At 31.5% G+C, this 21,931-nt stretch overlaps 1 protein-coding gene across 1 annotated transcript; it reads right to left on the bottom strand.

Annotated features, from left to right (window-relative positions):
• Positions 1 to 8,069: 8,069 nt before the first annotated feature.
• On the bottom strand, positions 8,070 to 19,407 carry LOC149478586 (nose resistant to fluoxetine protein 6-like). The gene is made up of 12 exons (XM_089708971.1): positions 19,328 to 19,407; positions 14,697 to 14,833; positions 13,653 to 13,938; positions 13,179 to 13,290; positions 11,949 to 12,036; positions 11,284 to 11,450; positions 10,740 to 10,925; positions 10,088 to 10,267; positions 9,614 to 9,764; positions 9,054 to 9,231; positions 8,451 to 8,593; positions 8,070 to 8,190 (listed from the first exon to the last, which is right to left on the bottom strand). Exons 1-12 carry the CDS (start codon positions 19,386 to 19,388, stop codon positions 8,080 to 8,082), a joined length of 1,800 nt encoding a protein of 599 aa, XP_089565097.1. The 5' UTR covers positions 19,389 to 19,407; the 3' UTR covers positions 8,070 to 8,079.
• Between the last annotated feature and the right edge of the window lie 2,524 nt (positions 19,408 to 21,931).

Here is a 21,931-nt window from a genome sequence, read left to right as displayed (position 1 = left end):
GATTGTTTTATGTTATAATAAATGGCCGTAGATAGACGCATAAAACGTATTATAAGATTGAGAATGTTTTAAGAATACCATTAACGCGATTTCTAGTCCTTCAAAAAAAAAATTACATCATAAAGATAAACATTTATAAGTTTTCATTATTTTACAAGTTTTAGTTAAACGATATTCGTTTACAAATAAACCCGCAAACAAAGCCTAGTTTCACTATAAGCCCAGTTTCTAGCCTTGAAATATTTAATTTGAGTTCGTGAAAAATTAATAAAAAACCAATAACGCACTTTGTGCGTGGCATTATAACGAAATTTGAATATATTTTATTACGGAAAGGAAAAAACGAGTTGCTAACTCACTTGCATATTTTATGTAAACACTATCTCAAGGCATATATTATAAGTAAAAATATATTATTTATCCTTTTAAAACATTGTTCGATTTGATATGCAATAATAATTGAAAGGATTCTATTTACTTAAGCGATTAGGTATAAGCTTTTTCATTGCAGAATATTACGTATAATTATTATGTGTAATTTTATTTCATTTGTTCCGGCTCACATACAAGTAATTTCGTCGGCGATGTGAATTTGATTACATTTGCAATTAAATTTCAATTTTTTGCGATTTTCTGACCCCTTATATTTTAAAGATCTTTAAGTGATCCCCATGAAAATTTTTCACATTTAATCTTGAAACATATACATAGTAGCTTAAATGTATAAACGGAAATATTTTTACACTACGAAGCAAGCTTTTTCAATGAAAGAAACCGTGTATTTCGCTTTATTGAATGTCTTACATTGAAAAATTACGACCCAACTTCGGCAATCAAATTTTCTTCTGTTTATAGCGATACTTTTATTTATTTATAAAGTGCATTTTTAGGTGTATATGTAGTACTATGTATATCATGATCTAAATGAGTGACATTCAACAACCGTGCGCTTTTCACTGCATTTTCCGTCTAGGACATTGGTCTGGGAAAACAATATGTTTGACATAGCATTTTTTTTGTTTCTGTGAATTGCTTGTACTATTTATCTATTTATTTTCTGGTTTAATACAAAGAACAGAATTCACGTACACGTGCCAGTTGGATATAATATGGAATATTTAAATTATATAAATATGGTATGTATTACATTACAACAAAATATAAATTTAATCAGTTTTTGTTGTGCCGTAAAAAAAACTATTCAGAACCCATATAGGCCGTATTAATTATGAATGTTAAAAATATATAATATTTTTTATTTAATTTATAATGAAAAAGGATGTGCTATAAAATTAGCAAATTCATTTACGCACTGTCCGGAAAAGGGCAGTTACTTTTTAATACAGCGAAAAACTAAAGGCTGTTATACTTAGTAAATATAAACTTGAAATCTACTTAATTAATAAAATAATGTGTGTATATACCAACAATCGCGGATATAGTTTAATTAATGGTCACTAATTACCATGTGTAACATAGAACAAGTAAAACAATACAATTAACGCATAAATAAATGAATTATCTTTATTTTTTAATATTTTTGTACAAACTTGAAATAAACGAATTTTCTGAACAAACCGGCTTACAGAATTTATTAAAATTAACGCAAAAGTTTATAGTGATTTAATATTGAGATTAGCTTCAAGGAAATCCTCGGCGTGATACAGTTTTTGAATGTAAATGGTATTGAATTATTTAGTAAATAATAGTTATTGATTAGCATCAGAGGCGGCTCGCCCTAAGGAGCGCTGGTGCAGTGAACTCCCATAAATAATTATAATAAAATCATACTCCTTAATTTAATTATTAACATTAATTATTACTATTTAAAATCAATCGTAATCTTTAAAACTACTGTTAATACCCATGAATATATCCATCGTTCCATCATCCCATACACCTGTATAATACCTACTGTATTATGTAACGCGCGAAGCGGAGCGCTCACGATTGCGCTCCAATGAAAAAAGATTTAGTACATTTCCTAATACGAAATCCAATAGGAGTGAAAGAGAGGGTTTTGCCAGAGCCCTGCGCGTGAAACAGAAGATTTTCTATGGAAAAGTAGCAAAATTCGGAGCGCCGCACCCGCAAACGTTGCCGGTTCGTTTTTACCGCCCGGCAGGACAGCGATTGCGACGTTGCAAGTTGCCACTTCTATAATATAAACAAACACTCGAGTCAACTTCAATGCACGCGCGCGATTCATGCAATTTTCTAATTAAAATTATAAAATACGTGTTGAAATAGTCTGTAGTTATCAGTATTACTTGTGAGTGTTAAAATGAACAATAATTATAATGTGGCGTTCATTAAAAAGTGTGATAAAACGTTACAAATTCGGCTTGAATGTAAAGCTAAGGGACCGCCAAGGCTTGATCACGCAAAAATGTACGACAAAAACGAAAACATATACGCGTGTGTTTAAATCTGAACAATATGTGAAAACACCGTGGTTATGTGGTTGTGATGAAAGCAACAACAGACATTTACGAATGTCTTGTCGCTTTAAGTTATAGATATTTTTGCACACCAAAAAGAAAGACGTATGTATTTCCTTTATAAGTAATTTTTTTGATAAATGTACTGCTTTACACCATGTATTTTCAGTGTTTTATTTCAAGTGAACACCCATAAAATTTTGTCACGAGCCGCCTCTGATTAGCATTAATATACTATTTCTATGTTACACCATACAGTGACGTGCTATGACGTTTTGCAATCATGGTGCATATTTTCTTTTGTTCGACTTTATCTTGTTACCTATAATTATTTTTTCTATGAATGACTATTTATATCTAAATATTTTATAATATCTTAGTTCTCACCGAAAATCGTTCAAAGGTTTCGATGGTTAGGACCTACATATTAAATAAATATAAATTGATTTTAATTACAGGAGACATATTATTTTAAAAAAATTGGTTGTCTGTAAAGTCGGTTTACTGACGATAGTTGAACGTGACAACGGCCGATTGTGCTTCTTTATCGCTCGTTCCGCGCTCTCGCTTGCACTTCAAGCCTTACATGGAACGCCTCAGAGCGAGGTAACGCCGCATGAGTCATGTTTTTTCGTGCGTGCAGCCGGCTCTATCGAATTATAAGACGTTGTCACGTCAAAAATAAATTTACTAAAATAAATTTTGCATTGATATTCTAACTTTATTCAGTTAGATATTTTCATATTGTAGACGAATAGTCCGGTCATCTAGACTGGTTTTCAGAATGTCTAAGAATATATTATGGCCTTTCAACGCCTATGTTTTAGCTCACTAATTTTGAGAAATAATTACACGTGGAAAGAACCTGTTGTAATTTTGTCCATGATATAAATGATTATCTAAATTAATATTTTATTTATAACTGGTATTAGTAACTAGATAGCCTAGTCGTCTACGAGGCTTTAAGAACTAAGAACACCACCAGTTCATATCTATTATTACGTAGAATTTTAAGATAAGTATTCAAATTATTTTCTTTCAGCATTCATTTCTTACAACTGAAATCCCTAACACTTTCAGTAGTAGTATCTCTAGTAGTTTAACATAAAATTCAAGAACAAAGAATCACAACGTAGCTGTAGCTACGTCATAAAATTCAAATTATAGTTTACTTATATGAAGGATTTATTAAGCAGATTTATTTCGACATGTATTCGACGTAATTATCTTTTTTAATTTTGAGTAAGAGTAAGTGAAGTAATTATAATAAAATTTGAAATACGTAGATTAAATTTGATTTTTAGAGTTAAATAAAGGAAAATAATGTATGTACCATATTGGCTTGCAGAAACTCAATGATTACATTGTCTTGTAAAGGATTTAGATTTAGAGCACCTAATTATGTCTAAATTACTTGGAGCACGCATCAACCAGAGCATTGGATGTTTAGTGTTCATCATCGCCCACTCTATCAACCTAGTGTTGCCTGTTTTGCCGGTCTTTTTAGAACTGAAACAAATTATTGAATCTGCCAAGAACTACAACCTATAGCAACCAAACTGTAAGCTTTATTATATCGTTCAACACACACGCAAAGCCGGGGCGATTGGCGTAGTAGAGTATCTAGTAGTAGACATATAATAATATTAAGTAATAATCGCTTAAACTACCATTATGACTAACTAGGTAATAACGCGGTCCTTAAATAAACAGTCTTGTTTTATTTCAGATATTTATCGCGATTTTATGCGCAGTATCTTCTATCTACACATATTTTGCACTAAACCTTTGTGTATGTACCGCCCTTATTACAGCAAAGAGATGACGGAAGTAGCAAATTGTGGCCTAGATTACATCTAGATCAATCTTAATGATGCCCTTGCCGACCATTACGCATTTTGAAATACCCACGCATTTTTAAAATCGTAATAAATACAATTAAATTACACTCAATTTCCATATATACAGGTTATTTGACAATGAATTAGATTATATCCGATCAGAAACTGAATTTCCGATTAATTAAAATTTCAAAAAGGACAGTTAATGTCAATTGTCCTTCGAATGAGTAACATTCTGCGCGGATATATAAAAAATCCCATAAACTTGTGAGTAAAACACGAATTATAAAATTTGCATTGCTTACTTAATGAGTCAAAACGAGATCGTAATGACCACGCATGTAAGTATAACCAGGTTGTTGAGAAGATAATATATACTATTTATTAATTTTTTTGTATAACACTAATGTGAACCGTCACTGTTAGTACCTACGTGATATACCATGAGTATGATGAATTTAAGGGTCTAAAACCTGAAACATGTTTGTGCTTTTGGTCACTTTTGCTACGGGATAGTTCACATATCCACAGAAAATTGGCTACAGATTATAGGCATCGTAAATTATGTATGATTATCAGCAAAATATAGAAAGAAAAGTTTTTAAATGCTACACGTGTGTAATATTTATTATCGTTATTATTGTCTTTAGAACATATAACTTTTATAAGGTTATAAAATACAGAATATCTTCCATTTTATCTATTTATGAGTTTATCGTCTGTTAGAGTTAATGTATTCGAAAACATCTTTACGCACTACAATTCTTCTATTTTCTATACAATTATTTTTCTATATTATTTCTCTATAATATCAAAATTCAAATTTTCGTAACAATACTCAATACATTGTATGTAGTGGTAGTTATCAACCCTCTACGCTGCGCGGTTTCATATTATTTATAGAACAAAGAAGCAGCCTCAAATAACCAGATATTTTTGATTAGATAAATAATGAAGATATTTTCAGGACCAAAAAATCTACACGTTTTAATATATTATTATTTTCTCTCAAGAATACAAGGATCTTAACAAGAATAGCTGCTGTATCCCAACTCCCAAGGTCATTGACCGCTAGTTTAATTTTTTTGCTGTTTTAATTATTACAACTTACCGGAAACACTACGTTCCCTTCGCACATACTAGTTTGTATTATTATCATTATTATATATAAAATAAAACATGAAAAACTAGAAAATAAAGTCGTCTTTAAAAGTTTTCCATTGATAACAAATGTCTCAAGGATTTGTTTTTTAATCAGAGTTCAAGATATAGACACAAATATAGGTATTTCATTTAAAAAATTTCCTCGTTTTTATTCAAAAACACTGAATTTTTATATCCCAATTAAAATGTGACTCATATTTACTTACCTTTTGGCAATGAACAACATAACAACTTAATCCTAAATATTTTTCCCACCCTACTAGAAGCAATTAAATGAAATTTTACAGAAGTAAGTATAGGTTATACATCAGAATAACACATGAACTACAGAAATACTTGATTTTGTCCGAGGGTTTGTTGCAAACGTACCTACCTATATTTGTTATACTTTCACACGAAAACTACTGAGCCGATTTTGAGACTTTCTAGTGATATTGCTTATGTAGGTACTAGAATCTATACCATATTATAAGCTGTAGAAAAATGCACTTTTTTGCTCTAAGTATTTATTGTGTACTTCATATATGTGCCTCTACTTGTATACGTAGTATATAATTATTAGTCTGTGCCTCTACACCAAATAATATTGTAATACTGTGCTCTACACTACACGTTGACATTTGTGTAAACAAGTTAATAACATACCTCCACTAATTACTAATGAACAATATTTATAATAAATAATAATAATATATTATTATAATAATTCTAGAATTATCTTTGTTAATTCAATTATAACAAACACTACATCATCTCCATTAGATTTTAACTTGCGTAAGAATATAACATGGAAAAGCTGGAAAGCTTTTCGATTCTAATTATATTCTAAATAACTAAACAAATTCATAGAATAGTTTTTGTGGAAGATGTCAATTGGCAGTCCGATTGAAATATTTACAGTTATGTAATTAATTTCCTCAGGAGAAAATGTATCGACGAACTTAACTTTTGAATCGAAAATAAATTAGCGAAATACCTACCCTATAGAATGTAGATTCTACTGATATTTGATAGTGACTCTATATACACATAAATAAAAACAGATCAGTGTCAGTGTCCTCAATAGAACGTGTTATGTGCTGATTAACTACGTATTAACAAGTAAAAAAAAACTATATTTTTTATATTTACGGGTGCAGATATTGAATTGTGAATATTTATTTATTTATTTATTTGGTCAACCAACATTTGTTTACAGTGATTCTTACAATATAAATATAACATGCATCAAAATATGTTCTTGCAAAAAAGTAACAAATAATTAATAGGAAGAGTAAACTCGATTAATCATTAATTATCTAATAATCTAATCAATCGGTAATCTAGTTAATTCGACGCCTACATTTTACATCAGTCACAACTCTTAATGATTGACATTGGATGTAGGCGTCACTCCAGCTGTTAAGCAAGACACGGTCAAAAACCATGGTCATGTTTTGACAAATATTTCGCAGTTTTTGAAATTCCATGTGTGAGATTCGCAATAGTTCTCCGTCATAAAAATCAACTCTTATAAATGGTATTTATTAAAGGTTCTTACGGGTCATTTCTAAGGTGCAATTTTATTTTTGAGATAAGAATGAACTGCACGAAAAAATTGATTTATTGATTTATTTGTACAACGACTTATTTTAATGTGATGATAAAAAACACATTTTTATGGTATATTGATCCAACAGGAAAATATTTATGAAGGTCTCTCTAGGTTATTGGAAATAAAACATTTATTATATTTTAATATTTTACTTTAAAAAATACAGCAATAGCAATAATACAATATACCAATCTTTAAGTTATTATAATTAATCACTATAATTCATTACAATCGATCACAAGATAGAGGCAAAACTTTTCTTCATAAAACTGAATAATTCCAAATTATTCAGCAAAGAAGATAAAAATGCTCAATAAAAAAAGAACAATAACAATTTAACTTTGACGTAAAGTTGACTTTGTACGAGCAAAGTAACTTTAGTCATTACTATTTCAAATTAGTCCTTTAAAATACAATATTATTGTTATTACAGTATTTATGCTTACTTATAAATTAACATAATATTTGGCAACTTCTTAAAGTTAAATTCTTATAAATAATGAGGCCATTATAAGCAACGCTTCCAAATTAATTTACATATTCCAAACATAGTACCTACGAAAACTAAACTTTCAACATAATTTATATATTTTAAATTTTGAGAAAAATATCATTTGAACAATGGATGGATAAAATTGTTGTACGAGTAAATGTTGTTTCTATTAAACTTTTTAACAATTCACTACAAAGTTTTTAGTAGTTAATATCAGTTAATAATTCTAAAAAAATTGGTTGTCTATAAAGTCGGTTTACTGACGATAGTTGAACGTGACAACGTCCGATTGTGCTTCTTTGTCGCTCGTTCCGCGCTCTCGCTTGCACTTCAAGCCTTACATGGAACGCCTCAGAGCGAGGTAACGCCGCATGAGTCATGTTATTTCGTGCGCGCAGCCAGCTCTATCGAATTATAAGACGTTGTCACGTCAATAATGCAACCAATACCTACAAGATTTCCTTATCTTGGGACTAGATGGCGTTGTTGAAATTCGGAATTATTTCCTATCCATATTTCACACACACAATTCAATTTAAGGTAAGTTTATGAAGATATGAATGCGCTGAACGTCTTCTGTATGGGCGACTCGACGAGCAGGGTGAGAGGCAACGCCAGCACGTACGTCCACCAAATTGTTGATATTAGATCTGAGGCCTGGAACAAAGAATATTTTTAATTCTGGTGAAATTACGGCACTAAAGTCAACGGTAAAAACTATAAACGCTAAAATTATGAGAAAAATGTAGTTTCTTATTTTTGTCCATCGTTTATTTCAGCCACATGTTTATTTCAGATGTTGTGCTCAATTTACTTATGTGCATTTAAGTAAAAAAATAAAATTATTTCTTAGTTTTAAATTCAGCAGTCGACGGTATAATATGTGTACATAGTACAATCTGGCGGTATGTACTCACAATGTTCCCCACGGACACTTCAGAGAGCGTGCGGCGCGAGGCGACCAGCATCATGTTGACGCACCAGTGCAGCATCAGCACGGCCAGCGACAGCCGCCCCAGCGCCTGCAGCAGCCGCAGTGACAGCAGCCGACGGTATATGTCTGTAAGAGGAATTTATTTATAATTAACTAGCTGACCCAACACACGTAGTCCTGACTTCGAGCGAACTGTCAAGAATGGCCATTGAGATTTCTTAATTTTACTAATTTATGGCGAAAATTTGTAAGGCTTTCTTTCATAAGATCTTTCTCTTGACAAGGATGAACAAAAAATGTTTGTGAAAATCGGTCCAGCCGTTCACGGGAATCATTTATAGATTATTTAGAGTACATTTCTATCTCTATTATTATGTAAATAGAGATATAAATGTACTCTTTCTAACAAATTACACATATAAATCAAACATTGCAACATTTTACTAAGTTCGTTTCTTTTCGAATTATAAAGCTTTAGGAAGGCACCAGCTTTTTACACCTAAAGCTTGGAAATTAAATTTCAAAAACTATATACATGTATGTTGTGGAAATAAATAAACAATTTATTTATTTTAATTTCACTCACTGTCAACATGGTTAACCAGCGCGATGACATAGACCGCGCTGAGCAGGGCGAAGGCCGGGCGCTCCACGGCCGCGTACAGCGCGGTGGCGAGCCGCCCCGTGTGCGCGCGCACGTAGTTGCCCGCCATGATGCACGCCACGTGCAAAGGGACTGCTGAGTGGCTGCATAGGTACAGGATCTGAAGAATGGAGAATTTATGGCGTTAAAAATGGTAATAAAATTGTTAACTGTATGCTTGTGTAATAAAGTCATTTCTACTTCTACTCGACTTACGAAGCCTTCACATTTTAAATCGATCAATATGACCGATTTAAAACATGACAATATATTCTTGATATTGTTAGAAGTAAAAAGTTAAAGTGTAGCACTGGATGAAACTTTATTATTTTATGTTCCTGTTGATAAATAACATTTCTGGATTGCAACAAATATGATCTGCTGTGTTTAAAGATCCATCGCATTTATCAACAGACGCAAATACCAATGATGACGCTCATCATTTTCAAAATTTGCCTTCAATGCCGCATCAGTAAAAATACTCTAGCACAACCCACACTCACCTTGCTCTTAGCCAGCTTGTAGCCGTTCTCCTGCATGTGGTAGTGCAGGTGCGCGAGCAGCAGGCCGAGGAAGCAGGCGGGCAGGCTGCCCCACGGCGCCACGTAGAAGCGAGAGAACGACGGCACGCCGCGGAACGTGGTGCGGACGTTCCTGGGTAAAGAAGTAATATTAGTTTCTTAAATATAACCTACGCAAGTAGATAAAGCAAATAATAATAATTCTCATCCAAAAACAACAAATTGTAATCTGTAGCCTGCAAAAAGAAAGTATGCTTTCAATATTCTTTATTGTTCTTGAAATTAACTCGCTCAAACAAGCCATCATAAAAACTTCAGCTTCTGATTCATTATAATTCCATCCAAACTGAAATCCTTTCTACATTTCGTTTATAGATGAAACCATTTCAAAATTAGTATAAAAGTGCATTTGTTAAATTCAGCGGTGCATTATTTTAGCATTATTTAAGTACTCACTCAGGCAACATAATATACAGCAATGATTTCCAGTCGTTGATGTACGCCAGGCACATATTCAAGAGACAGGAGCCAAAGAACAGAGCCGTCAGAAGTGGAACAGCACGTTTTTTCTTCTCCATGAGCCAGAGAGTCAGAACGGAAGCCACTATGTACAATTGCATGTCGACGGCAATAAACCTGAAATAAATAAATTACTTCATGAAAAATGAAAACACTGACATTGCCCACGTGTGTTAAAATAAGTAGCAAGTGATTTTTTTTATTACTTCGTAAAATGCAAAAATTAGAATTATACAGAAAAATATTTCAATATGATATAACGTTACATCGGCACGAGGTGTTTATGCAAAATACGTTTATCATACCAAAACTATATAGCATAGAAATTTTTTGACAATTTGCAATCTCGCCAATTAGATTATAATTTAACGACTTATTCAATCTTGTGGCTACCTCTATACTACATACCTACATATTATTAGTAGATAGCAACTTATAATTTTAAAACGTATTGCTTAGTGGTTTCCAAAACAATCACCATAACAAGAAATTTAAAATTACATAATAAGCAGTTTTTGGTAAGGCATCTGATTTGGTACACTTTTTAAATAACATTTCGAACGCTTATTTCAACGTTAACGTTACTTACCAAGTTTGCAGCAAGCAGTGCTCATCAGCATTCACCAGATTGTGCAGGAAGAAAGCGTGGCTGAAGAACTTGCGTCTGCAGACATCACTCTCAGCGCCAACGATGGAGTGCCACTGGGGGCCGTCTCCGGCCCGCCGCCACCACGTCGCCGCGAAACCCACTACTAATAGATGTACTGGCGCTAGTCTGGAATTAAATTATGCAATTGATAATTATTTTATGTGAATAGATTGTTGTATTTAAACTAAACTGTAACCAACTGCTTAAGTTAATTGTATCCAAAGCTTGGTAACTACCAAGCTGTGGATACAATTAACTTCAATGTCATAAAATTTCTTAAATTTTATTAATTATTCAACAAATACGGAGGCAATAATCTTTTTTCGGTCTCTTTTATCATTTTCTAAGTTTGAACGTAGGTAGGTAGGTATCAAATGATTGCCCTTGTTATAAATAAATAGTATTCGGTGTTGATATCGTCATCGCAAAATTTGTATGATAATGTTTTATATTATTTAAGACTAAAGCAGCGTTTCTAAATTACCTGAGGAACCTATGCAGCAAGCACATGGGTAGGTGCGCGAGGCCGAGCTGGCGGTTCCGCGCGATGAGCAGCAGGCTGTACGCGAACAGGAAGTTGGAGATCACAACGAAGCCCTGCACCAGGGCCGAGCCGTTGCGGATCAGCATTGTCACTGGGTGGTTCAGGATCTAAAGAAACCATTTCATTATTTTATTTTTATTAATTTCGTTAATTCATTCCTGATAATATATCTTGAACTAAAGATGTGTGACTCTATTGCATTAATTTTTAGTGTATTTCATATTCATTTTTTTTTCTGTGTAGCATGACAGTAAATAAATTTATTTTCCTCTCTATTGATACCTAACTTCCATACTATGTGTGTACTAAAATTAATATATACAGTTAAAAAATCACTAAATTAAATTTCGTGTTGTTTAAATGAAATAAAGCCGCATGTTTATATTGTATTATTATAAAACAAGAATTACAATTATAATAAGGGCTGATTTTTCAATCCTTGGTTAATACTTATTCGTCGAATAACTACCATTTCAAAAATGTATTCTTTGCCCGTCTTTGACAGTTTACGGGTGACATTTTAATATTATCGTGTAATACTTTATTGGGCGGATAAAGTTGGATGGATATGGATTGAAAAATTGACTCTAAATTGCATAACTTACCTGCTCTAAATAATTGGGGTTGTACTGATACAGCTTGTGCTGTATCTCCGCCGAGTGCGTCATCATCACCAGCACTAGAAGCACCACTCTGCGGATACATAGAGAAAAATACAAATTAATGCCTAATAGCGAAATCTTTGATGAATGAATGAATGAACAAATTCTCTATTGCTCACTAAATACAAAAACAGAATGTTAAAATAAAAGCGATACAAATAATAACATGTTTGATGTTGACCCGCATGGTAATATTTTATGTCCATTAAACGATAGAAGCAAGCGAAAAATGTTGGAATAAACGAACTTTGATTATTTACATAAGAGTTTGCGTAAATGAAGAACGATGTCATTAATTTATTGAACATAATAAAAAAAACAATGATAAAAGTATTTAAGCCCTGTAAATTTTACGCAGTATATTATTATATTATGAGCTAAAAAATTATTATCTTCAAGGAAGCAAAAAAGTACTCAATATAAAATCTGCAACAAATATAACGTTCAAATAAAAAAAAGAATAGCAAGGTTAAGGGTATAATATTGTTTACCGCATTGCTTTTCATAAACATTTTTATAATCGAGAGAATGCTTTCGATGTGTGATATGTAAATAACATATTTTTGCAATGAGATTGGCCTTAAATTATGTTGATATTGCGTAATTTTTTGCAATAATTAACTGATGTTTGCATTCCGAGAAATTTTTAATTGTTAAGTTATTAATAGTATGAAGGATTTGACGTTTATTAATTTTAATATGAAAAATTATTTTCAATTTTATATTTGAATGGGGAGAAAAAAAGATTTTAGTAATAAGTAAATATAGAATAATGTCTAATAGTACAGTCTTGAAGGCAAAACGTTTTAAGTAAGTAATTTACGTCTTGTAACATTTCATAATTTGTCTTCTGTATTTAGTACTTGCGCGCGTTGATGTTTTATACACGAAGGTGGACTCACAGCTGATGGTTATTTAAAACTTGCCGATAGTAAGAAATTTTGTTTTTAGAATTATTATTACGTGATAATATTGTCTACAAGTTAACAAAATATACATTAACTTTCTTGAATCACTCTATCTATATGAAAGAAAAACCGCTTCAAAATCCGTTGCGTAGTAAAGATTTAAGTTTACATAGGGACGGACAGACAGCGTCAGCGATTTGTTCTATACTATGAAGTGATTTGTACATTGAACTATAAAAGTTGAGTAAATAATGAAAGTATATACCTGACTCCCTGTATGGGCGCGAGCGCGGAGAGGCGCGGGTCCCCGTCTTCGTACGTGGACACCAGCCGCCGCCAGTTCGCGCGCACCGACCATGCTACTATGAACTTGTTCTCTGAAAATATTCAATTCATTTGGTGAGCTTACGTTTTCATACGAGATTCTAATGAGTTTTATGTAGAAGGTAATTTTTGTGTACTATCGTGAAATCACTCTATCGAGTAGAAAGTATAATAAAGCTAGCATTGTAAAAAGCTTTAAGATAATTGTGAAGTGCTTTCTCGCACTCATTAAAGTTGATGATAATTTTAAAGCTTGCCTCAACACGAAATATTTTAAAGCTCTCTTTATTGGGCTTTTTAGCTCTATTCTGTAATCAAGCAATCAAATTCCATTTTAAAACACTGTAAATAAAGACAGGCATGCGCTTAAAAAACAAGTCTTATTTAATAATTGTTACGATTAAAAAATACTCACTTTTCTCCCCCCCAACCAGATCATACATCGTCCCCACAACATTAAGCGCCACGAACAGCACAACCACGTACAAAAAGATGCGCTGTGGGGTGTCCACCTCCTCCACGCGGGTGGAACACGAGTGGGTCACCATGGCGGCCCTCAGCCCGGGTACCAGCGCGTGCTGTTCCACGCAACGCTCAAAGCGCAGCGTGGTGTTGGCCTCATGGGTAGGACAGCGCGCCGAAAGGCAGTAGCCCCGGTGAAGGAGTGTGCGGTCGAAGTGACGGCGGTCGGAGGCATACTCCTGGAGAAGAATATATCATTGTATTGCATTATAAGACATCAAGGATGTGGTTGTTTTGCATTGAATAAAAATGGGGTGAAATTAATCGATTTTAAGTCATTTTCGATATAAATGGATTTGTATAATTGCGTTGTTAAATTTGTTATTCAGAATTTACTTAAATGTTTATTTATTTAGAAGGCTTTACAATTTTAAACATTTTTTTTCTAAGTTGGGTTTAAGATTTGAGACAATACAAATAGGCACCTAGTGTTCGATTAATTTTACTCTATTTTATTTTATAGTATAATATTATTATATTATAATTCAGTTTGTTTACTCTTAAAGTAAATTATAAATTTAATTTAATCTAAGCGAATACTCCAGTCGGTTATTCACACGTACCCGTAAATGTATGAATGCGTAAAAAATCTTAATTCATAATTCATCCTGATTTAGATAACCTCAGCGTAGATTAAGTAGATTTAACGCTAATAAGGATGTGTTTAAATTTTTTTAAAGAAAATTTTGCAAAGAAATAAACTATAAAGACAATTTGATTTGAATTTAAATTTGATTTTGTTCCTAATTACGTAACAACCCATTCAATGAACATTATAGCAATGACTCTACAAACCTTTTCACAAACACACATTTGCCCTCGTAAGAAATAATCTTCTGTGTTTTTCTGCCATCATATAATTATCATTCATTTCATTTTTCTGAGTAGAACAACAAACAACATTAATAAGCTCATTTATTATCAAATTAAGCTCTACCTTGATAAACTTATAAGCCATAGAGTCCTTCTCTGGGTAGAGTCGGAAGGTCCCGGTGCAGTAGAGCCCGCCGAGCCCCACGCACCGCTCGTAGTCGTCCAGGTGGAACAGACGCGGTAGCTGACTTCGCTCCAACTCTACAAATTTATACTTTTATTAGTTTTACACTTAAGATGCCAAAATTGGGATGTGTATTTAGCTTTACTTTTTTTTACAAATTATGTAAATAAATGATAAAATACTGTGTTCTTTTATTAATCTAACCAAGAGAAAAATAAAGCAGTTTTTATATAAGCATAATTATTAATTGTGTCAATTTTGCTCCTTTATAAATGTCAACAAAGATCTAATCTATGAATCAAGTTGTTAACTATTTGATAATTATTATAACAATTATGTAAATGTATGCAAATAATAATTAATTTATAGGCATTAATATTGAATACGGGACATAAATCATAAATGCAAAAAAAAAAGATTTTAATTTCTTAAACTTAGTAAAATAATATTATTCTTAATTTACTGCGTCCGCTTTTCAACAAACTATAAATTATTGCCGTTTATTTATGCATTTATCACACTATCAAGCTATCTTTGCAACGATTTATGATACATAATATATGTATACTTCTATAGTAATAATATTATAAAGAGGAAAGGTTTGTATGTATGGTTTTCACGCATAAACTACTGGACAAATTTTGATTAAATTTGGCACAGATAATCTTTAGACCCTGAGAAAGAACATAGACTACCTTTTATTGCGGGCAAAGCCGGGGCGGACCGCTAGTGTATTATAAAAACGATTTATTTACTATCAATTAGTTAGTGTAAGTTAGTGCTTCTAGAAGAAGTCTTAGAATTGAATAAATAAATGTTTGAGTTTGAGTTTGAAATTCGAATACTGCCTCTACGGGAAAGAAAATCAGAGAAATTCGATATTTTTCTCATAAAATAAAGAGACCACATTATTTTTAAAAGCAATATGTTTATGTCATTTTCTTTTTTTAATAGGGAATATTCAGTAGACGAGTTAAAAACATATGCATAAACATACTTAAAAATAACAATATTGTTACATTTTGAAGGTCCACTATCACATTTTAGTATAAAACAACTATCAGAGCTTTACAAAAATAAACATTTTCGTTGTTGTTTCGTTTATTTATGAACGAATTTCTTGTTTTCGAACGTCATTGAACTTGTCGCAAATTGCGGAATGTACTGTCTTATGTAATGTTATTTATTTTAAAAACTATAACTATCCTTAATTACATAAGGAAACCGCAGTTTATTTTTACATTTTCAATTTTTCAAATTGAAATTGTATAGGTAATTAAGAATTGTTTAAAGATAATAAAATATTTAGTCCAAGTTTTTCTTGTCCTAATTAAAGCAAAGAGGCATATTATGAATTACGTATCGATTTCAAGGAATTTAAAAGATTGATTATAGCAACATGAAGGAACAAAGATGAATGTAACTATAAGCTTTCAGCGGAAGTCGGCTACAGACATACAGATCGCGACATTTAGACACAATCGATGACTGATAATTAATTACGGAAGCTGTGTTATATTAATGAAAGGACATCGCCTAATGAAAGCGAAACAATTTGATTAAAAACACCGTTTTTAATTGCTTGTTATTGCCGCTGCTCAAACTTTTACAGTTTATTTGTTTATTAATTCGCAACACTATTCAGATACATACATACATAACGTATAAATTATGTTGTGAGCTATAACCATGAGATAAAAATGTTTCTTATTATCTCGGCAAAGAAGGTGGGTCACCTGATGGTAAGCGCTATTACCACTGCCTCATGACGCAATTTTCAATTACATATCAAATCTACGATGTACATCCGTAAATGTGTCCAATTATTTCATCTAGGGAAGGATTTTCACTCATCAAATGTTAAAAGAAAGGCGAAGACGTCATTCGTCGAAGAAAGGTGAACTTTACAAAGCTCTGACGTTTGCGGGGTCACCGGCCTCGGAAGCTTCGTCTCACGGAAAGTAAGGTCAGAGTATGGGTAACTAACACATTTACAAAATCAGAGCAATTGAACAAAGTTTATAAAAAATGCGTTCAAATAATGCCAATAAAAATATTCCGTTTATTTATAAAAAATAATCTTAAAAGTGTTTACGTTAAATTGAAATTAAACATTAAAATTAAGATAATAATAATTATATCCTTGTTTTTCCACTCACAATTTAAATGTTTATTATGTTTTTGTTTGTAACAAGTTAAGTTGATTTTATATATATGTAAAAATAAAGAAAAATAGGCATAATTTGCCTTACTTGGTAACTCTTAGCCCTCAATTGTAAAATATGATTTGCCAAACGCTCACTTACGTTTTATGGATTTTTTACTTAGTCACAAGTTATTTTAAATCTGAAAGTGACTGAAAATTGTTGTTGACAATTTGTGTAAAAGATTGGGAATTATAATTTTTTTTTATTTAGAAATAATTTAACTGAAATATACCGGTATTATCGTATTATATTATCTGTGCGGGTTTTAGCGCTTTCAAAATAATTATATACCTATAACTAGCTATGCCCCGCGGTTTCACCAACATTGCTTCGCTTATGTTGATCTTAGCGTGATAGTCCGGGATACATCGCCCATTTTTGCAAGTGATTACTATCAAGCTAATTTTTCGTGAGTAGCTTTATTTTGATGAGATGCCCAATAATTTCATGTACGAAACTCTCGATTGTGGTAGCTTACAGAGGTAACAAGGATAAAAATTTTTGATTTGACGGTTCTCAAATATTTATTACGCAATTTGTAGGACAATATGTCTGTTGAATTATACAAGTATTAAACAAGTGAAAATAAAAAAATCAGCTGGTTAGTAATCATTTATGATGACTTCGTTATCGATACACATTGGAAAGGGGGACTCTTTGATCAAACCATAGATTTTGTAGGACAAATATTTTTTCGAATAATTTAGATAATTATCTTGAGATTGAACAAAAAAAAACATTCAGTTGGTAATTAATATTTGAGAACCATCAAATCAAAATATTTTATCCTTGTTTCCTCTGGTAGCTACCACAATCGAGAGTTTCGTACATGAAATTATTGGGCATCTCATCAAAATAAAGCTACTCACGAAAAATTAGCTTGATAGTAATCACTTGCAAAAATGGACCATGTATCCCGGACTATGATGATATATAGCCTAAAACCTCTTTCTATAAATGGGCTATCTTTCAAATCGACTAATTTTTTCAAATCGGACCAGTAGTTCCTGAGATTAGCACGTAAAACAAACAAACAAACTCTTCGGCTTTATAATATCAGAATAGATATATTATTTACGTATCTACGTATAAATGATATATTATATTGTAGAAGTACGTAGGTATTGTAGCTAACCTCTACGGGACACAGGATTAATTCTATTAAGTGAGACGTACATAAATACATATAATATATTAAATTGAATAACTATTTAACTAAAGCGCTATTTTTTCTGACTTCAATGTTATCTATAACCATAACTTCGATTACATCTAATTTCTTTTAACCATGAAAATTTAGTTTTCGTACCCGATCAAATAGTTGGTAATCTATATATATGTATAATATATTTATGTATTAGGCTTCAACACCCATGCATAATTAATTTTATTTAACATTAATTATAAATTTTACGAAATATTTCAAACTCGATCCGAAGTAATATTATGTGGTTTACATTTAATCTTTATTTAAAATAATTAATTTTATACATTGTAAATAAAATGAATCTTCCTGGTAATAAAATGAATCAAGTTTTGAATGTTTTGATTAATTAAAATATGTTTTAAAGCCTATTTTTTAATGAATTTGGATTGATTTTTCAAACTTGTTGTTCCATAAAGCATTACGAGTAATATTGTATTTTATTACTGCTATTATAATTAACTCCAGGGTTACATTTTTTTCATACAACTTTCCAATTACTACCAGTACCAAAATAATAATTAATATATTAGCATAAATTTTGCAATAAAATTAGTATAATAGCAAGTTTAGAAGGTTATATATACGCACAAACGCACACAGTCAAATGCCTATCATACTATATCTTATCTCTCAGCGGTAAAAATATTAGTAACATAGAGTTGCGTAAATATTTAACTTTTGAATTTGCATTTGTTTACGAAATTATAAATGAGTGACAAATTTTGGATTTTGAATAACATTTCACTAATAAATATTTGGACACGAGCACGTTAATACATTTACAAAAATTGAAATTGTCATAGTAAGTAGAAACTGCAATCATTTTTAAAAATTATTTAAACAACGTGCAACATATAAACTTCAGGCTAAAAGCTTCAAGTCAAATTAAGAGCTCAAGCATAATATTATGTTATTATATTTCTAATTATTAAACTAAAACATATATTTATGTAATGAGATTTCTTCTGGAAGCACTTTTCAGTCGTCATAACATAGTTTTAACCACCGGCTCGCAAAGCAGTTTCTACACAGAAGAGCCGGCAAGAATTTCTGTAGTTAATCTTAAAAATCTTTCTTTCACCAAAACAACCAATCTTCACACGAATGATCACCATCCCAAATCCACGAAGCAAGCTGTAATAACGAAATCAACAAACCGGTGTATTCCCTGGCGAGCGCGGGGCAGGCCAGGGCGCAGAAGATAGCGAGCACTCTCATGACGACGGTCCCCTGCGGGGCTGGGAGTCACACTGTGTGCGCACGCGCCGCCCTTAACTATATAAACTACTGAACAACCCTGACATTGAAAGTTAGGCCTGCTGCAAGTGTGCGACCGAGTGCAGAGAAATAAATACAATGAATTCGAGCTTGTACAGTTACTTTTTATGTTCTAGGATTTGAATTTGTTTTATTTTGTTATAAAATGTACACATTATTAGGTTAGGGTTAGGTACTGTTTTTTAGTTAAATTTTTCCTTGCTTTACATTAAATCGCGGAAAACTTTGATGAATAAAGGGAAATATTTAAAGGCGTTACAAATTTCGCCGGGATTATCTGTAGGTAAACTGTATTTACATTAAATATTTGTGTAAAAAATTGTCAGAATATTTTCTTTATAATATAAAGAAAGTTCAATATTGTAATCAAGTGCACAACCAGCCTAAATGACGTGCATACTTTACATTATATAATGAAGCTCGTTTTTGTCCACAATTTACCTCTATATTTGTTATTGTATGTGTTTACATTACAGGCTTCAATGTTTTTGTTTAATTATTTAATAATAACACGTTTCAAGTTTCAAGAAGCTTATTTTTCATTTAAGATATAACAGTAAGAATAAAAAAATATATGGTATTTATAAATAGGTAACCCCTTGTATAAAATTAAACTATTTTGAAGATGATCTCTTTCTTTTATAACACAACTATGCATACTTTAGCAAGCGCAAAGGAAGTTCATGTAACAACTATATATTACAATACAATACCGCCCGCCCTGCCATCAACATTTATCTAATCCCCGCTAACCCCCACCCGATAAAAAACCCTGTATACACACACATTCACACAAATTATTAATTAATTTAAATACACGGGAAACGGAAACGGATTCAATAAAAAAATGAACATGCATTATATGTATAATGAATAGCCAAGTACTATAAGGTGTACGTCCAAATGTATAAAGGCTCAGGTTTTCAAGTTACACTGGTCAAACTGAAAATTCTGAAATAACCATCTACTCTCTATACTATTTATTTGTTGAATATTTTTGAGTTAGGATTACTTGTAAAATTGGCCATAAGTTGATTTTATTGCATGCTTAATGACACGTAATTCGCCTGCAATCAACATTTTTCTTCAACTTTTCCTCCTCTCGAATTAAAAAACGATATCATTATTAAAAATATTTATTCATATTTATTTTTTTAGTTATTATTTTAACGGAAATGCGTATATTATGGGAACGAATTCATCAGGGTCACGCATTATCTTCTACTTGCAAAATTTGCTTAGAATGAACTAATTATAATATAATTAATTATATTTTATGCGTATATTCAAGGCAAGCAGCCATTAGGCACGCAGCGTACACATAAAAGCATACCGATAGACATAGGAATAAACTTTTGAAAACTAAAACCTGACTACAAAAAACAAGTTTTTAAAACCACTTCAAAATGTTAACAAGATTATCATCTACTCTATTAGATCATTTAAAAAGGACAACTTAGGTAAATATTTTGATAATTAAAAATATACATAAAAGTAGATTTTATAAATAATTACCCACACAAAAGTTTTTAGACCACATAATCAAATTACTGAGGAGAAATGCCGAGCCGACAGGATTTCTTGTAATTTTGCTTGAAATACTTTTAAGGGTTATGGTCTTAATAATTTGTAGTGCACGCACAACACACAAATAGGGCCTTTGAAACTCAACAAAAATGTATATTTACATTGTTTCAGAAGTTTCAGAATATTTTCAGTAATTATCGACATTGCCTCCTGCATACCAACATACAAACTGAACCATCTTCTAACACAATTTGATAACTTCGAGAAAATACAGAAGAACTCTACATCCCTACAAATAATAGTGTTAAGTAAGACGTGCCTTATTCAAAATTGATTTATTTGTACGAATATGTATTTATTATTGTATTATATTATGAATTATGATGGAACATCGTTAACATAATAATATATTTCTTAATTGTTCACATTAATTTTAGGCTCCAAGACAAAAACAAGAATATTATCATAATATCAACTAATTAAGCCTTATAAGGAAACAGGACAAAAAGTTAAACATTCAAATTAAACACCGAAATTTCTAGATAATTCTAAAATAGTGCGCAATCAATACATTTCGATACATATATCAAAAGCTCTAAGACTAAATAAGGAAGCACTATTGACCTAAAATTTTTATATTTGGCAAAAGTGAAGGCTGAGGTTAGAATACAATTCAATAACAATTTGTAATTTAGACAATTTCAGGAGCCCTCTTTATTAGTCTTTTAATAGTATTTACCAATTTTTTTAAGTATTTTTAATAATAATAAAAACTAAACCCAATCCAACTAAAAAAGTATTTTGAGCAAAAAACCCCCATTTCGTCATAAACATATTAGCATAGGAAGAAGGTAGAAGGCTCAAGTTCATATTTATTATATCCTAAAATGGTCTACAGATTAGCTAAGTCTGGGAAAAATAATTACCCTCATAATATTCATGGTTTTAACAACATT

Source organism: Colias philodice, chromosome 21 (assembly GCF_061535455.1).
Source record: "Colias philodice isolate Cphi_HAF_F1 chromosome 21, ilColPhil1 Martin Lab GWU primary, whole genome shotgun sequence".
Taxonomy (NCBI): Eukaryota; Metazoa; Arthropoda; class Insecta; order Lepidoptera; family Pieridae; genus Colias; species Colias philodice.
This window is presented reverse-complemented; position numbering and strand designations above follow the sequence as displayed.

Bases quoted from the DNA above. Each gene is read 5' to 3' on its own strand.
- LOC149478586 (XM_089708971.1), bottom strand. From the start codon at position 19,388: ATGAGAGTGCTCGCTATCTTCTGCGCCCTGGCCTGCCCCGCGCTCGCC. The intron at 11,451-11,948 runs GTAAGTTATGCA...TGGTTTCTTTAG, and splicing joins ACCCCAATTATTTAGAGCAG to ATCCTGAACCACCCAGTGAC. The intron at 8,191-8,450 runs GTGAGTACATAC...TCTTTGTTCCAG, and splicing joins AAGTGTCCGTGGGGAACATT to GCCTCAGATCTAATATCAAC.